This window comes from Trachypithecus francoisi, unplaced genomic scaffold (assembly GCF_009764315.1).
Source record: "Trachypithecus francoisi isolate TF-2019V2 unplaced genomic scaffold, Tfra_2.0 Lachesis_group7, whole genome shotgun sequence".
In the NCBI taxonomy this organism is placed as follows: domain Eukaryota; kingdom Metazoa; phylum Chordata; class Mammalia; order Primates; family Cercopithecidae; genus Trachypithecus; species Trachypithecus francoisi.
Genome location: NW_022681472.1, coordinates 89,773,059 through 89,791,050, shown reverse-complemented (window position 1 = coordinate 89,791,050; position 17,992 = coordinate 89,773,059). Strand labels below are relative to the sequence as shown.

Genomic DNA, 17,992 nt, shown 5'->3' with positions numbered 1-17,992 from the left:
GCCCTGGGTAAGTCCATGTTGTGGCTGACTGGCTGCCATCCATACTTGCTCCCATGCATTTCTGAATCTGCAGCTGCTTTGGTTCTTTTTCTTCCTGCTCTCCTGCTTTTCACATTTCGGCTTCAGCCATCAGTTTTTTCACCTGTACTTAAGGGTTACGTATGGAAGTTACCTCTTGTTTGCCGTCTAATGCAGCCATTTGAATTGGAAACCTTGGAGTCATCTTGAATTCCTCCTTTTGTCTCATCTGCAAATCTCCCAGTCCCTAGTCCTGCCAACATTTCTTCCTTCCTCCTATTGCCCCGGGTCCACTGTCATCACCTCTAATGCAGACAGTTTTGCAACAGTCCTTAGACTGGCCACTCTCCTTCTGAATCTGCTCCCTTTAAGCCCACCCTCCCAGAATGGTGTAAAATACATGGGGTCACGCTGCTTCCTGCCGGTGGGCCTCCTGTGGCCTCCCCTCCCCTGCTGTTGCTGGGCGTGGATGGATCTCACCCTGTCCTGAGACTGCTTTGTCTTGGGCCACTGCCTCTGTATGCCATTGGCCCCCACTGGTCTCATGGAATCTGTTGTGCGGGCAGAACTTTCTTCCTGGAAAGCCCCTTCTATCCTCTCAGCCAGCTAATGAATTCTGTCTCATTCTTTATGGAGTGCACCATCCCTCCACTTAGGCAGTCCCAGCAAATGTCTGCCTGGTGAAAGCACCTGCGTATGACCTTTATTACTCCAGTAGCTTCTCATACTTTACGTAGTTCAGATAAAAAGCTCAGATAAATGACAGTAAGCTACATTATCAGAGTTGTTTAGAGAAGGAAGGAAGCGTGGGCCCTAGAGCCTTGAGCCCATGGGGAGCTCCAGCAGGCCAGAGGTGGCCTGCATGAACAAGCTGCAGCGTTCTTCAGGCTGCTGGGCTTTACAGGCTTGTGTTCACACACTTCCCAACTTCCCTGAGCCATCCCCTCCAGAACGTCCCAGAGACTCGTGGAATCCCGATTCTTGGCTCAGCAGGTGTAGCAGGATGAGCCATGGACAAAATCCCTCAGACACTGAGATAGTGAAGGGAGTGGCTTTAATCAGCTGGGAGCATCGTCAGGCTAGCGTCTTAAAATCCGAGCTCGTGAGGTGCTCAACTTCTGTCCCTTTTAAGGGCTCACAACTCTAAAGGGGCCTGCGTGAGAGGGTCGTGATCGACTGAACAAGCCAGGGGGTACGTGACAGGGGCTGCGAGCACTGGTGGTCAGAGTGACACAAAACAGAACGGAAGGTTTCACAATGTCCTTCCACACAATGTCTGGAATCTATAGATAACATCAGTTTCTAGGTCAGGGGTTGAATTTTAACTACCAGGCTTAGGTCAGGCAGGCCCAGGCATGGTTTTGGGTCTGGTTCCTGGGCACTGGGCTACCTGCCTTTAGTTTCACTTCTTTTTCCTTTTCTGAGTATAAAACAATATGAGAGGGTCTCTCTGTTCCCTCAGGGGGATTGTGAAGCTCACCTACCCCAGCTGGGCTCCCCAGTGATGCTGCCTCCTCTTCTGTGTGACCATCTATCTGCCTCTGCTGCTGTGTGGGTCACCGTGTCTCTGCTCTGAGTCGACCACCGGGGCAGGGCACCGTTCTCTTTTTTAGATGAAGAAGCTGAGGCTCTGGTAGGTGAAGGAAGTTGCCTAAGCCCAGCTAGAGAGTACCTGTTGGAACAGGGATTCTGGTCCAGGACCCTTGGGCTTCCCAACTCAAGCTCTTGCCACGCAGATCCATCAGTCTTCAGGGATGTTGCTGCCGATTGGCCAGTCCTCTGATTCTCCACACTCCCCTGCTTCAGAGTCATGTGAATTCAAACCTCTAGTCCTAGTGACAGTTATGTGTTCCTGAGAGACATGTCAGATAGAAGCAGGACTGATACTGCAGTCCCCACTGTCGCATTGCTGCTTACTGTGACTCTTAGTTACCAAAGGGTGCTCAGGGTCTTTTGCAGGAACAGAATCCCACCCCAGCAGAATGGTGAAAGGAAGACTTGCTTCCTCAGCATCTTGGAGGTCACACTGGGGCTGCGGGCTCTCAGGGACTACGTGGTAGGTGGATGTCTGGAGGCAAAGGGAGTGGCCTCATCGTAGAGTTGCTGTCTGAAGTTCAGCGATTCTCAGTGTGGAGGCTCTGCGATTGATCCAGTGTGGTGCAGCCCATGGCACAGGGGGCCTTTGCTCTAATTAACGGTGTCATGGTGACCACGCCTGAGACCGGAGAAGTACTGGAACGTGTGGCTCATGGCTCTTGCCCAGCAGCCTGTAAATCTGGACATACTGCTGGGGCTGGGGCTTCCTATCTCAGGGAGACTGGCTAAAGCCAAGGGCTGAGTGAGATTCCTGCAGCAGGCAGAATCTTTTCTCTTTTTTTCTCCTGCTTCCTGAGCTTGTGCTATTATTGGGCACCAAGTCAGACTTTGGGGATTGAAGTTGAGTAAGACAAGTCTATTCCCTTGAGCAGCTGAGTGTCTGGGGAGGAGGACAGTGATGTAAATAGACAACCAAATATGGTGAGGTGAACCACCTGCAGAGGGAGCAGGGCAGCACCACGTGTCTGCTGGAGCATGTCGTGGAAGGCTTCCTGAAGGAGGAGGTGGCCCTGAACTCCATCTCTGAGGATGACTTGGGACTGAGGGAGAAGGTGGAGAAGGAGATGGAATAGGCATTTCTCTCATGATGGTTCATACAAAGCCTGCAGATAGGGGAATTTGGGCATATTTGAGGAGGTCTGGGATGATCACTGCAGTTAGTATGTAAGACTGCCATGGGTGACCAGTGAGAGATAGGAGGATGCAAGAAAGCCTAAGGGAAGAGGGCGAGGAAGAGCAGTGCGTATTCAGCAGGTTCCAATCAGTGTGGGTGTAATAAGTGCTTTAAACTGCTTTATTAGCAGGGTGGAGTGAATTGGTGGCAGAGTCCCAGAATATAATCCCTTATCAGTCTGCTGTTCTGACAGCTGTTCTGGGCTTTTTATTAATGTAACTGATAACACTTTACTCTCCGGGGCATTCTGAGATTTAATTAGTTCTTGGGCAATTTAGAATAGGTACTTTAGAATATTAGTGCAGTGTTAATTATAAATGAATGCATATGAACTAATTTCTACAAATGTGTGATTGCATTTGCATTCAACTCTTTAGTTGCCTGCTTCCAATTCAACATACTTTGAATTACGAGTTACATGTGAGATACTCTGTTCTGTGGGGAATTCAAGGGTAAGAAACGCAGACACAAATCCTGCACTAAGAGTGTAGGGCTGGAAAACAAAGCAGGACCCCTCCTTTTCTTTTGAGACGGAGTTTCGCGCTTATTGGCCAAGCTGGAATGCAATGGTGTGACTTCGGCTCATTGCAACCTCCATCCACCTCCTGGGTTCAAGCGATTCTCCTGCCTCAGCTTCCCGAGTAGCTGGGAATACAGGTGTGTGCCACCATGCCTGGCTAATTTTTTCTATTTTTGGTAGAAACCAGGTTTCATCATGTTAGCCAGGCTGGTCTCAGACTCCTGACCTCAGGTGATCTGCTCACCTTGGCCTCCCAAAGTGCTGGGATTACAGGTGTGAGCCACCGTGCCCGGCCACAGGACCCCTCCTAAAGAAACACTTCTAGAAGAGGTGGGATGGTAAACAAAGAACAGGAAGATTTTGAGGTAAAAGGAACTTACTTGAGAGATTTTGTATCAAATGGGCTTTGTTTTTCTTAGTAAGGTGTTGGAAGCTCATCAGAGTTAAGGGTGTGTGTGTGTGTGCGCGCACATGCACATGTGCCTGCATGTTAGGGGCTGAGAAGAATGGGAACTTTTTGAGCCCTCCCGTGGGTGATTCAGGAATGCATCAGAGGCATCGAGCGCCTATTGTTTGTGTAGCAGGCATGGGGTGGTTGCTGACTACAGGATGTCACATGAACGGAGGTCTGTGCAGTAGTTTCCCAGGCTGTAGTGGGCTGGGCAGAAATGATTATGACACTCTGGGATAAGTGTGGGGAACAGCTAGTAGGGGCTTCACAGGGTTTTGGGGGAGCTCGTGGAAGGGGATTCTGTAGCAGCCTGGAGAGCAGGTGGAGTGGGTGCTCTCTGGTGGCTCGCTGGGGCAGAGAGTTGAAGGCCACATAGACGTCGAGCTCTGAGGAGTGGGGCTGGGGTAGAGGAGGGCAGGGAGAAGAGGGGAGGAGAGGAGGGGAGTACCACCCCTGCAAGAGGAAATTGCATTTGCTCAGGCACAGAGGAGCCACTGGCCACACAGAGGAGGCTGATGCAGTGATCCTGGGGAGCATTCTGTGGCATCTGAATCCAGCAGTGGGAGTTGAAATAAGGGGACATATTGTGGAGATGTCGAGGAAGTGCAGTTGACAGGACCTGGCAGAGTTCGCAGGGGGGATCTGCCTTGATTTTGGCTGGGGGCCAGGGTGAATGGTGGCATCCCTGCCCACCTCGAGAGCCCAGAGCAGATGCAAATCTGGAGGAAAGAGGGTGAGTAAGTTGTGGCCACACATTGATCTGGGGACTGCGGGATATCCAAGAGGGCATGCCGCCCTGCACGGAGTCTACCATGGGGTCCTTTACACACGCCTCATGAGGAGGGGCATGAGTAGAGACTGGGTGGAAGCAGGAGGACAAAGCACCAAGGGCAGCCTCCTGAGGCCCCCGCAGGGGAGTGTCCAGGGACGGAGAGCAGGGAAGGCTTCCTTGAACAAGGAAGAGGATGGGTTGAGGATGGTGAGTGATGCAGGGAGTTCAGTGAGAGGAAGCTGGGGTGAAGACTGCATTGATTGGGGTGTGCCTCGTTGCTGACTTGATCAGGAGCAGTATCAGTGGAAGGGGGTCAGTGGGAGATGCTTGTAGTGGGAGGGAATGAAAATGGGAATGGAGAGAGGAGTCATCCAGAGATGACTAAGAGGATGGCCTGGGGGAGCCACCAGGATGCCAACAGGAGGCAGGTGGCACACTCAAATGGGTGACTTGAGAAGCTAAGGAAGAGACCCTTTGTAAAGGTATGTTCAGGTCTAGCTACAGCATCAAGTCATGGTGTACCTGCAGGACTGAGGGCAGCTGGGAGCAGCAGGGTAAACACGCAAGAGGGGAGAGAAGTCATCAGGACACCGAGGGAGAGAGCTGCGGCCTTTGGTAGAGGATGAGGTCAGCCTGTGATAACCTGGCAGGGAGGGAGCCTGGAGAATAAACACCCACCCCTGACTTTCTCCCCTCCCTTTCATCTCCTGCTGGTGCCTTCACTGGTCAAACCCAGTTGGAAGCCAGAGAGCAGTAGGGCCCATTGTGTGGTCCTTACTGGTCAGCCTTGGGAGCTGGGTGGAGAAGGGGAAGGGGTGACCTGGAAGGGCAAGTGGGACCCTCCAGAACTTCAGGAGACTCTGGATGCTTGCTTATTATCTGCCCTTAAAAGGGACACACTCAGGTCTCTGTTCCTTAAGTAATGGCCCCCTCCAGTTTACATCAGAGCCCCTCACTCCATGCAGGGGCGCTAGACCCTGTTATGGTAGAAAGGGCTTCAGCCCCGCGGGGCATGCACACCATTTGCCAACATCTGCTTCCCTCTTTAAGGTTTGCATTCCACGTCGTGTGGTGTCATCGCTTTTTCAAATGCTGTCTTTTCCAAAGGAAATGAAATATAAAGAAGTATGTTAATGTGCTAGGGTTGAAGAACAGCGCTGCACAGTAAAAGTTACAGTTCTTAGAACATCAGCACCTGGGGAAAACGCACAAAGCTAGGTGGTAGGGGGAGAAAGGGGCTTGGCCGCAGCTCATGATTAATGCAAACCGGAAGAAGCCAGGAAGAAGTCATCATCCCAGCCTCAGGCCTGAGTCGGACTTTCATGTATATTTTTGGGAGTGAAGTCGACAGACTGGTGTGCAGCCAGTGTTTCCTGAAGGCCTACTGTGTGTGCTTACCATGTGAGAAGGTTCTGCATCTGTTCCCTCATGTGAACCTTACAGTGACTCATTCTGCAGATGCGGATAAGTTTAGAGTGTCCCAAATTCATCCAGCTGAAAGGCAGAGCCTGGATCTTAGCTGAGATGCCTTTAACTCCAAATCTTGTGTTTTTCACCATGTGTTCTCAAAACAGTGACTTTTTGTTAAAGCCATATTTCACGTAGTATACTGTACCTCTTAATTCAGTGGTTTTAATGCTGTTTCCAGGGCTCCTCAGAGATGCTTAGTGGCTGGGGCTGGAGGGATACTGAGGACAGGTGTGGGAGGCTAGCAGGGAGCCCATCCACTTTAATCTGAGAGATGGTACCTTTTATAGATTATTTATATTGAAATTGTCTGAAGAGCAGGAAAAAGGTCCTGCCAGCTAAAAAAATTTGAAAACTACCATCCTGGTGTGCTGACAATCACAACTGAATTCAGACAGTGATGCTGCATGATGTAAAACTAGATGAACAAGGGGACTTCAGCTAAGGCCCTTGTTTTCTGGAAGAGCACATTTATAAGCCTTGGAAAAAAAGTGAACCATAAAAAGACCGGTTAAAAACACACACCGTGTACATAATAGCAGAGTTACAGGTGCTAGTTAATGTTCATGAAAGTACTTTGCAGACTGTCATGTGCCACTCAGAAGATAAGGTATTGTTATAACATTAATAGTACAGTTGATCACCCTTCTGTGATATTGACTAAAGGGAAAGTAGCAGGTGGGCGTAGACTACTGTTAGAAATTTCTGTTTAAACCCACTGTTGCTGATGGAGTTATTGCTGGTCTCCCTTCCTGTGATCTGGCTTGCCCAGGGTAGGGCCATAAAGAGCTCACTGGGGTTCGATGTCATCTAGTCTGCTCTTCCTCTTAAGCATCTCTGACAGATTTCAGCTATTGATCTCACTAAAATTACGTTCTGTTTTCTCTTGGCTAAAGAGTCTTTTCTAGAGCTCAGTGAAGATATTTTTAAACATTTAATACAACGAAAACAAAATACTGTCTTAGAATTAACTGTGTAATTAGCACGTGTACATGAAGAAGCAGGATATTTGAAGAGGGTTCATTTTGAGAATGGCATCTAGAGGACTTGGGGTTTGACCTGGGTCACCCCAGCCAGCCCTGCAACCCCCGGGGCTCCCTTCAGTGTCCTTATTTTCCACATTAGGATGTGTTTATTAAAAGACATCTGCTTGCTAGCTCTTCTTTGTCAAGCATTCTGCCTAGGCCCAGGGACTTAACTGGGTTTTCTCTGAAACAAGGGTTAGTAAATTACCCAAAATTGCCCATCAGCATCAGCCAGGGGGCTTGGATTTCAGCTGGGGGTCTTTGACCCTGCACTGTATCCTGCCATCTCAGAAGAGTGACTTTTAGCAGCCGTGTTTATTGCCACAAGGTTCAGTGTATCTCAGTGCAAGGGAGGTAGACTTTTATTTGTTGAACAGAACTCTGGCTTTCTTCAATCCCCAAGAATTGCCTCTTCATAGCACAGAGAATCACTGCAGACCTGGAAGCGCTGGGCATACCACTGACAAGCCAATAGGGGACTTGAAATGCCTGGGCCTGGATGCCAGGCCAGAGAAGCAGTCTGTTGTACCCAGGAGCCAGCTGTGCACTTGACCGTACAGCGTGCCTTCTCCGGCTGGAGTGGGGCCGTTCATGTACATGGAGTGATTAGGAGCAAGTGGTCTCTTGCTGTGTGTGGGCACTTGGCTGAGGGTGCACAGAGCAAATGCCAGCCTTACTTTGTCTACCTCAGCCTTCAGCACAGCTGGGCCCAAGCCCCCGGTCAGAGAGAGGTGGGCGAGGAGGAAAGGAACGGTGTTTGGATGCTGCGGTGCCTGAGCTGCCTGCAGCCCTTTCACACCTCTGCCTGTGGTGAAAGCAAAAATGCTGTTCATGGAAACCACTTATAGGTCCACTAGCCAGGCCCCTCTGTTCTTGCCACCACCGTAAACAGTATTGCACTCTGCCATTTGGCCGTCACCTCATCTCATTGTGAAGCCAGCTGTTCAGCTGGTTCCTCTCTGCATTGTCTAAACTTCTGCTCCTGCAGAGCATCAGAGGCAGGAGGGGTAGTGGGAAGCGCTCACCTTGCAGTCTGCTGGACTTCCATGTGATGCTGGGTGTGCCACTCATGGAGACAGTGTCCAGGCTCAGTCCCCTCTTCTCCTCACTGGGCTTCAGACTCCTTATCTTTATAAGGGGCTTGGGAGCAGTCCTGCCTCACCAGGATGGTGGAGACTGAGGGAGACTGCGGCAAGTGCAGCATCCTGAGTGGCTGCAGGAGGCCTTCCCTTGCTATTTGTTTAATGACTGGATGACTGTCCCACTTTGTGAGGTTGGAGACCCCTCCTCTCTTTCCCCACTTTACTGAGTATCTATGATGTTTTGGGCACGGTGGAAGACTTCCAGTGAAATAGGCTAAATCCTGCCAGACCTTACTGAACTCACATCCACCTAGGGGAGACAAGCAAGAAACAAGTAAACAAATAATAGACAAGCCACTTACAATAACTCTCCTCATCAGTAGGGACTGTTTGTGTGAGATGTGTTTGTTAGATCAGAGCTTAGAGCACTAGACCACAGTTGCTGGTGGTCTGCAACTGCAATGGTTTGACTTATGGTGTTTCAACTTTACTATGGTGTGAAAGTGACATGCATTTAGTAGAAACTGGACTCTGAATTAGAAATTTTGATCTTTTATTTTTATTTCTATTATTACTATAAAATTCATATTTTTATTATTATAAAATAGGCTTTGTGTGAAATGATTTTGCCCAACTGTAGGCTAATGTAAGTGTTCTGAGCACATTTAAAGTAGGATAGGCTAAGCTATGATATTTGGCAGGTTAGATGTTTTAAGTGCATTTTTGACTTAATGATATTTTTGATTTTGCATGGGTTTGTTGGAATGTAACTCATCGTAAATTGAGGAGCATCTGTATTTAACAACACAAACTTTTCCTACTTCCCAAAGGCCTGCACTCTACCAGACTCAGGTAAATGATTACCTTCTAACATTGTGTAGTTTAGTTATTTATTATGTTTTAAACTAATGGTCTCTTTCCTCACTAGCATGTAAACTGCAGAGGGGAGGGCTCTCTCTCTGTTTTGTACACTAAGGTATTACAGATGCTAGAACAGTGCTGACCACTGCCTAAGTGTCTGCTGAACGAACTGTGGCTAGTAAAGAACAAATAAATGCTGTAGTGTGTATATAATTTCCAAGTAAAGATTTATATATTTTGTGCAGAAATGATATTTTGTTTGAATATGGACACTTAAGAAAATTTGAAAATAGGAAAGTGAGAAAGGAAAATCATCTCATAAAGAGAATATTTTGTTTAGTAGTAGGGGATATTTGTTGAACTTTGTATTGGAGATAGAAATTCTGTTTTCAGATGAGACACAATTAGTATGAATATTTAACCAAATTGAGGAGAGGGTAACCAACAAGCAGGCATAGAAACTGAAGAGGCAGACTTGAAATCAGACCTGAAGTTGACTTGGCCCTCCCTAGTCACAACCAGTGACTCTTTTGCAAATAAAAATGCACAGAAACTGGAAACCAGGGGTGTGACTCCCTGCCTCATTCTGCAGCAAACACCACACATTACCAGGACAGCCTGGGGTAGGAAGCCGGCAGACACTCAGACTCGCCCAGTGCTGCACCTCTCTTCTGTTGCCATGATTGCACAAGATGACGAGTGGCTCTGGAGCAGGAATATAGGTGTCGCAAAGTGTCCTTCTCTGTTCGTGTTTCCTGAAAACTCATAGCAATGAATTTGCTCGTGGTAACTGTATTAGTCTGTTTTCACGCTGCTGATAAAGACATACCCAAGACTAGGAAGAAAAAGAGGTTTAATTGGACTTACAATTCCACATGGCTGGGGAGGCCTCAGAATCATGGCGGGAGGTGAAAGGCACTTCTTACATGGTGCTGGCAAGAGAAAAATGAGGAAAAAACAAAAGCGGAAACCCCTGATAAGCCCATCAAATCTCATGAGACTTATGCACTATCATGAGAATAGTACAGGAAAGACCAGGCCCCATGATTCAGGTACCTCCCCCTGGGCCCTCCCACAATTCATGGGAATTCTGGAAGATACAATTCAAGTTGAGTTTTGGGTGGGGACACAGTGAAACCATGTCAGTAACCATGGTTGAGACCATCTGCAATTTAGTGAATCAAGCCCATGGTTTACGGCAGCTCAGAGGGCTCTTGTGCATGTGCAACGCGGGTTGGGCAGCGCAGCTTATTTCTAAGCAGGTCACCATACAAACTGTCTGTTTTGTAGTGGTGAAGTCTCTGTTCCCAGAGTGGTTGACAGGTAGTGTAGATGGCATTCCTTTGAGATGGTTGGGTGATAACTGCCTGATGATTGGAAATTGTACAGAATGACCCGCCACCATCCCATCTGCCCCTAAAGGCTTGGGGTCACCGAGTCTACATTAGAACCCAGACTTTCTGTCATGGTTCTTAGTGTGTTGCCATGTCATTGTCCAAGAAATTTCTAATCTTAATTGTTGTTATTAATATTAGCTGAGACATTATGTTGTATATTTCTTTAATTTGCATGGTAGAGATGGTAAAAATCTTAAAAACAAAGCTGAATCTAAACCAAGATATTTTGGATTGAACGAACTGAAGCACTTCCAACATAGGAGCGGGGCTTTGTTCATTGGGAGAACGTGGAGGTAGGGGTTTTCTTGCGTCACTGTGCAGAACCATGGCCCCTGCTCCAGATGTGTGGGTACATGGGACACTCTTGTGGCCGTCTAGAACCACCAGATGCTGAGAGCAGAGGTGGGAAGCTGTCCCCAAGATTGCCTCTGACTACTAACTTAATTTCATCTGGTTCTTAGGATTTCTAAATTTGGTGCCCATCAGGGTGGCTACCAAGACGGGAGTGAGAGTGGCTGTGGTGTGTGGTTGAGAGAGTCTTTGGGGTGGTGTCCCAGATATGTTTTCAGAAGGCAGTGAGGGTGAACATTGATGGGATGTTTAATATATGCCTGGGGTTTTCCCAGTAATTGTGTTCTTCCTTCTTATAGCAATCTTTTGAGGTCCTTATTTATATTTTATATTTTATGAGTGATTTTAGGGAGATTCATCAATTGTCCACAGTTCCATTGCAAGTGGTTAAGTTGTGTCTTACCCCAGCCTCTCTGACTCCGGAGTGCTGCATGCCCACTGCCTCTCTGCAGTGGTTCCGTTAACCGGCCCCTATGTTGCTCAGGCCAGCTGGTTTGTAGCAAGCCCACAGCATGACTGAATGCAGCAGCCATGCGCAAGAGGGAGAAGCAAAACCCATCGACAGCTATGGAATTTTTAAAAGGAGAGGAAACTGGAGGGGAACATAGGCAGGAAAGAGTAGAAAAGTTTAAAAAGTCCGTAATTCAGAGGAAGCAGGAGACTATTGAAAAACATCTATTGAAAGGCCATGATACATGTGAGCTGAAGATGGGAAATGACAAACCCTCAGAAAAGTGTCATCAGCATGACTTCTAGGTCGGGTCCTCAAGGCATTTCAGTGGAAAAAAGGCAACTTTGAAAAGTACAAAGGTGGGTCAAGTGAAGATATAGGGAAACTGGTGAACAACCAGGTCAAATGGGAGCGAGGACTTTGGTGTCCTAAAGGGAGGGGGCAGAAAATTACTAACAAGGCTGTTGTTAATATGTCTTTCTCTTTTACCCTGTAAAAGCTACCCTCCTTGCTTTCCACAAAGAAGTGTTGAGCACGTGCTATACACCAGACCTAATGCTGGGCATGAGAAACACACAGTCATGCGGCTGTGAGAGAGCTGGGTTCAGGGCTGTGAGGAGCATGGCGCGTACAGGAGTGCAATGGAGAACCGGTTATTTCTCTCCATGAAGCACCTGCTTTTGTAGGCCAGAGTCTCTGGGTGGCATCTGGGTCTCCATGCCGGTTCTTCTCCTGCCTCACCTCCCACCCCCAACCATACTGGATGTTTTACGTGGAGTTATTTGCTACTCCCTAAATGCACCTAGCATTTGCCTGTGAGCGAGCGTGCGTGTTCTTTTTCTGTGGGAGCCCTGTTCTTTTCACAGTGCTCCAGGCCTCAAGGGATCAGTTAAGATAATCTCCAAGAACCATTTCCAAGGCCGTTCAGTGCAGTGCCTGGCACCATGGTGCCTGAATCAGTTGGAAAGCTTAGTGTTGAAGCTTCTGAAGCTCTCAAGAATAGAATGTAATCTGCGTGGACTGTGGATCCATGTTGCATGAGGCCACAGAGAATTGATGAAGGATGTGGGGGCTTGGAGGTGTGTATTTGGGGCAGTCTTGAGTGGACAGAGTCTTAGCTTAGGTTTCCCACTGAAAGCAGCTTTGGCTACAGGTGGTTTAGCTGAGGGGTAGTCCCAGGAAGGGGTGTGAGAAGAGTGAGACAGGGAAGGAGCAATGCCAAGGGCTTGTTAGTGGGGTCCCTACTGTAGGTAGTGGGAATTTGACTCTCAAGATGTTGCCATGGGCCAGGCACAGTAGCTAACACATGTAATCTTAGCACTTTGGGAGGTCGAGGTGGTTGGATCACTTGCGGTCAGGAGTTTGAGACCAGTCTGGCTAACATGGCGAAACCTGTCTCTACTAAAAAAATGCAAAAATCAGCTGGATGGGATGGTGCACACCTGTAATCCCAGCTACTTGGGAGGCCGAGGCATGAGAATCACTTGAACTTGGGAGGTAGAGGTTGCAGTGAGCCGAGATCACGCCACTGCACTCAGCCTGGGCGACCGAGTGAGACTCTGCTTCAAAAAAAAAAAAAAGTGCTGCCATGATGACTCGCAGAATTGTCTGCGTAGACAGTGTCCAGAGCACTGATCACGTTTGGGCCATGGGATACAAGAAGAGCCCCACTGTCCCTTGCCTAGGGGAGGACCAGAGCCTGCACTCAGTGTGGACTCGAGGTTGGTGCGGCCCAGTGGGGTTGAAAGTGAGTGGTGTTCTATTCCCTGCTCTTTTATCTCTTCCAGGTTTTTCTTTTACTATCTCATATTTTTCACTCTTTCTCCTTCTCTTCTCCCTGCAACTTCCTTTCTCCTACCTTCTTCCTTATGTAATAATTCCACCTATTTGTATGTGAGGGCCTTAGAATTTAGAGATTTAGACGTTCGGTTCAGAGTCTTTTCCACAGCATTTCCAATGGTATCTGTGACTTCCTGGAAAACCCTCCTCAGAAATGTGTCTGAAAAACACCCTTTCCTTGGATAGCTCTAACTGTTGGAAGTTCCTTTCTCTGCTCTGAGATCTGTCACTGGGGACTCTACCCATTGGTCCTAGCTTCATCCTTTGAACACAACAGAGCAGGTCTTCTTCACTATCTGGCTCCAGCCCTCTGGAGGCCTGTGTTAGGCTTCATAAAATTGCAAGAAGAAGTGGACCCAACCTCCAAGAGGTCACGATATGGATAAGGCATGTCAACAGATAATTGCAAGCAGTGTGGAAAGTCCAACCGTTGGTTCGGTGCTCTGTGTGTGTGTAAAGACAATGGAGAAAGTAAGAAGGTGAAGGGTTCACAGTATCACAGAGGAGGGGAAATCCGAGCTGCCTTTTGGTTTGTCACTCAGACAAGCAGGGGTGTATGGATCAGGACACTGTGCCATGCATGGCTGTGTGCCACGGTCCAGGGGCTATAAACAGCACTGGGTGTCGGTCAACTTATGGTTCAGCATTGTTGGAGCCCAGAGGGGTAGGAGATAAGTACGTGAGGGTGTGTGCTTGCAAGTCATGGCCTTGATGGTGCAGGGATGGTGGGAGAGGATTTGTGGCAATTCTTGGAGGACTTTACCTAGCACTTTCTCCTAAAGGAAATGGAAAGGAAGCCCGATGAAGAGTTTTAAGCAGGCATGTGAGAATTAGATTTGGACTTTTAAAACAATTCACTCTAGGGTCTAGGTGGAGGAGGATGGTTCCGAGAGTGTGTCAGTCAAGATACTGTTAGCAGTCACTGGATAAAAACGAGTTTAATAATGAGAATGTTCTCTCATGTAACAAGAAATCCAGGCACAGCGGTTCCAGGGCTGGTTCAGGGACACCTCTGTGCAGTGAAAGCCCCAGGATTCACCTCTCTATCTGTATGCCTGAGGCATTATCATCGTCTTTCACTTGGCTTCGCCTAGCTGCTGGGTAGTTGTCTCAGTTCTGGCAATGAGGAGGTACTTTCCTCATGAGGAAGGAAAACCCACTCCTGAAAGTCCCTGGACCCTTCTCCTCACACCCCATTGGCCAGGCTTGGGTCCTGTGGCCCTAGCTGTTCAGATGGATCAGCATTCCGAGTTCCTGGAGTGGGAAGTGGCATCGTGCTCCAGGAGGGACAGGTGTTGGGAACGGATAGGGTGGATACCAACGATGCACATCCCAAAGCAGCCATGGGGAAGGAAACTCAAATTGGAGCTGTAGGAATGGTGAGGGGACAGATGAGATTCTTGTGCAGTCTTTTCTTTTTCACCCAGGCCAGCTCAGGTCTCCATTGGCTTTTAAAACGGCATGGTGCCAGACCTTCACCCACGTCCAGCCACCCAGTTCTGCAGTGCATTCCTAACATACGATGCCTAAAGCAGAGTCCAGACGCAGTTTATGCAGACGCAGTTTGTCCGGTGCAGCGTAGTGATCTCTTCAGCTCCTTCTTATTGGTGTAGGTGAATGTCATTTGGTTTTTGTTGATTCATGCTGTTAACCTGGGTTTAGCTTCTGGCAAGCTCTAATTCTCAGATCTTTTTTTTTTTTTTAATGTGAACAAATCTATTCCTAGCATATCACCCACATATTGAATTGTATCCCATGGTGAATTCCGGTATAAAGCAAAGCATCATTTTAAAAGCAAAAAATTCTGTAATATGTTGTTTCTACCTTTTTATAGCGTCCAATATATTCTGCTATAGTTATTTATGCATGTGTATTACCCAGTATGTAGGCCACAAAAAGAACTTCTGTGACTCAGGCAATTTGCAGACCTTTTGAAATGTTTTTATTATAGGCACTAAAAAGTAAAATAAAACAAAACCTGCTGTTAGGCGTGATGCAAATCAAGCCTACAAAATGTAGGCACTGCCAGTGGCTTTGAGATCACTTGTTTTCCTCATTCTCCGGCTTTATAGGGGTCACCCTGCTCTTCACCGGAGGGACTTGTCTGATGGTCTTGACTTTTTCCCTTTAGCCGTGGAGAGTGATGCAGTTCTGTCTGATTCATGATCTCATCTATTCATTCTTTTTAGCTCCATGTTACCATATTTAGTGCTGATACTAGTTATATGATTAAGGACCTTTTCCAGTGAATGAAAGAACTTCTATAAAACTGTTTCACTAGGTCTAAAAATGGTCCAAGCACCTGGATTATGGGACAAACACCAAAAAAAACTTCATAGAACATAGAAAATTAGAATGTTTGTTTTGACCAATCTGCCGTTAGCCAAGTTTTTTCTTCCCTCTTCCTGAGTGAGCTTTCCTTTAACCAGCCTGTCTCCCTAAGAAAGAATACTTCTCCATTTTATCTTTTCCCTTCAGGCATTCCTTGGTACATTTACTTGGGGAACTGGCTTTAGGCAGAGTTGAATCACTGGAAACAGACGGACCGAATGGCCTCTGGCTGTCTCCCTTTGGTTTCTTCTGTTTCTGCCGTATTGCTGCATGGTTCCCATCTCACCTCCCTATAACCCAACCTTGCAGCACCTTCTGGACCCCCACCTTGTGCTTGCGCAAACTGCCTCCCTTCATCCGCTTCCACGCTAATGGCTGCGAAAGGCTTACGTGAAATTGTTCCCTGTGCATTTGTCATATGTTCTGAGGAAGTGAATTTTGGGCAGGTTATTTCAGGTTTTGTGGCTCTATTTCTGAGAAAGAGAAAACTCCTTTTCCTCCCTTCCCTTTATTCCTCCTTGCTTAGGAATCTCAAATAGTGTGCATTCAAGAGATGGCTTCTTTGTTCTTCACTTGGATATCGAAGCTTTTCTTACCCCTCAGGCTAATGCCAAGGGTAGCCATGTGGAATTAGCTGTTGTTCTTTCTGTGGCTGACACGTTCCCTCTTCAGTGTATTTCAACATTTTTTGAACCCGTTGACTTTGCTGTCTGTAGCAGCAGCACAAGTATAATCCAACCCTTCCACAGGCTTGGACACCTGTGGCTCTCCATGGCCTTCCAGAGGCAGCAGGTAGGCCCCAGGCATTGTTTCCCTTCTCTCTTCCATTGTTTCAAGAAATTTTAGACTAGAGTCAACCTTGAAAAATCAGAAGATTTCATGTAAATCTGGATTTCCAGGCTCGCTGTGAGCCGTCAGAAGACGTGACTCTGTCTCTCCACGCAGCAGGCTGTTCCTCTGTGGGAAACTTGAGCCTCCTTTCCTTCCAGCTTCTCTCCCTCCCCAGGCCTGACTGGTCTCCATACACATTGATGTTTCACCCCTGGTTCCCCAAAGGAAGGTTCCAGGCTTCTCATGGCCATTCAGGGCCCTCTTGGGCCCAGCTCTGACGCCCTCCCCTGGTTTTATTTCTGTTTCCCTGCTTCCTTATGGAGTTCTCACCACACAGGATACTTGGGCACTGGTTTATACTTTGGCTCTGCCGTCTGTCCCTAGATTGGAACACATCATTTCCACCACACCCACTCCTTTGCCCCATACCTCTTGCCTGTATTCCCTAACCATTGCTTTGCACATGCTTGCTTTTTATGTGAACCGAGGGCTTACCTCCCCACAAAGGGGAGAATCTACCGTCCTTTCCTGTAACCATCTCAGACCCTTGTTCATTTCACTCGGTGCGCACCAGACTGCCCTGGATTGCCTGTGCTGTTTGCATGTCTGCCTCTCCCCCTGCACTGTGGGGCCCTTGAGAGCAGGGTCTGCACCTTATCATTCTTTTTGTCCACCATGCCTGGCACCCATACAGTAGCTGATAAGTGTAAGTGGAATACGTGAATAATTTATTTCTTAGAATATAAATCTTGGAGACCTTATCTTCTCTGCAGTGTTGTTTATTAATGATTCTGAAGTCTGCTAAGCCTCCTGAAGACAAGACAAGACAAGAAACTATGTCTGCTTCACCCAACAGTGTGTGCCCAGGGCCTAGGTGATGGCCTGTGGCAGGGAGCAGTGAACATGTACTCAATCGAGTGAAGGAGTGAAGAGCCACCGTGGTCCCTACAGTGATTCCGTGGTCTGCATGGCACTGTAGACCAAAGAGCTGTGTTTCCTTTACTGTCCCGTGAAAGAGTAATGTTTACCCTCCAACTCTGCCACTGATATAAGAGGATACCTTATGCATCTTGGTATTTGCTCCTTAGGTAACGAGTCTGACCTTGAACTAGAAAAGAAGTGTAAGGAAGATGATCGGGAAAAAGCCTCGAAAAGACCACGGTCACAGAAAACAGAGAAAGTCCAGAAGATCTCAGGAAAGGAGGCCGGACAGCTTTCTGGGGCGAAGAAACCCATCATAAGTGTGGTTTTAACTGCACACGAAGCAATTCCAGGTGACTGCACCAAGCGGGAAAGGACAAGGCAAGACCCTTGGCAAGCCTGTGCTAAGGGTAGCCTGATGTCACAGTCTGAGTCAGAACACAGAGCTGGTGCATTGGTGGGGCTCTCCATTTAGTCACCCACTAATTCGAGAGGATGAGCTTACTGCCCAGGTGTTGTGGTTAATGGATAGAGGAGAAGCTGTGAGGGCTACTGTGAGGGCTGCTGCTCCTGCTGCGGTCCCACAAGCCCGCCGTGCTGCTCCTGCTGGAGTAGTGGTTCCGGGAGCAGTTTGTTTTCTTCCTCCCCTCACCCAGCTCTTCTGCTGGGTGTGTGCCTTCCCCTCCTGCTCTCAGCCATGCTGTCCTGCATGTGAGGCCAGGCCTTTCAGCCAGACGCATGCAGGCTGCTGCTCCAGAACCTGTGCTAACTCTGCCCACCTTCTGTTTTGTATTTTTTTCCTCTCTACACATAGAAAAGACGTAAACTGACAGAGACACCCACTATTTCCATCTCTCAAAGGTTAGAGTTCTATTCTCATTTCTCTTTTCTTTTAAGGTCAAGAC

The 17,992-nt window shown here is 47.9% G+C and overlaps 1 protein-coding gene across 3 annotated transcripts in view; it reads left to right on the top strand.

Moving 5' to 3' along the window:
• The window catches only part of ZFAT (zinc finger and AT-hook domain containing), a 236,298-nt gene that overhangs the window by 80,806 nt on the left and 137,500 nt on the right, over positions 1-17,992 (top strand). For all 3 annotated transcript variants that reach the window (XR_004435171.1, XM_033202303.1, XM_033202302.1), the window contains one exon: positions 17,255-17,440. Coding sequence is in view for 2 of the 3 variants with exons in the window: in XM_033202303.1 (XP_033058194.1) it covers positions 17,255-17,440 (186 nt within the window). In the remaining variant the exon portion in view is untranslated. The remainder of the gene's footprint in view (positions 1-17,254; positions 17,441-17,992) is intronic.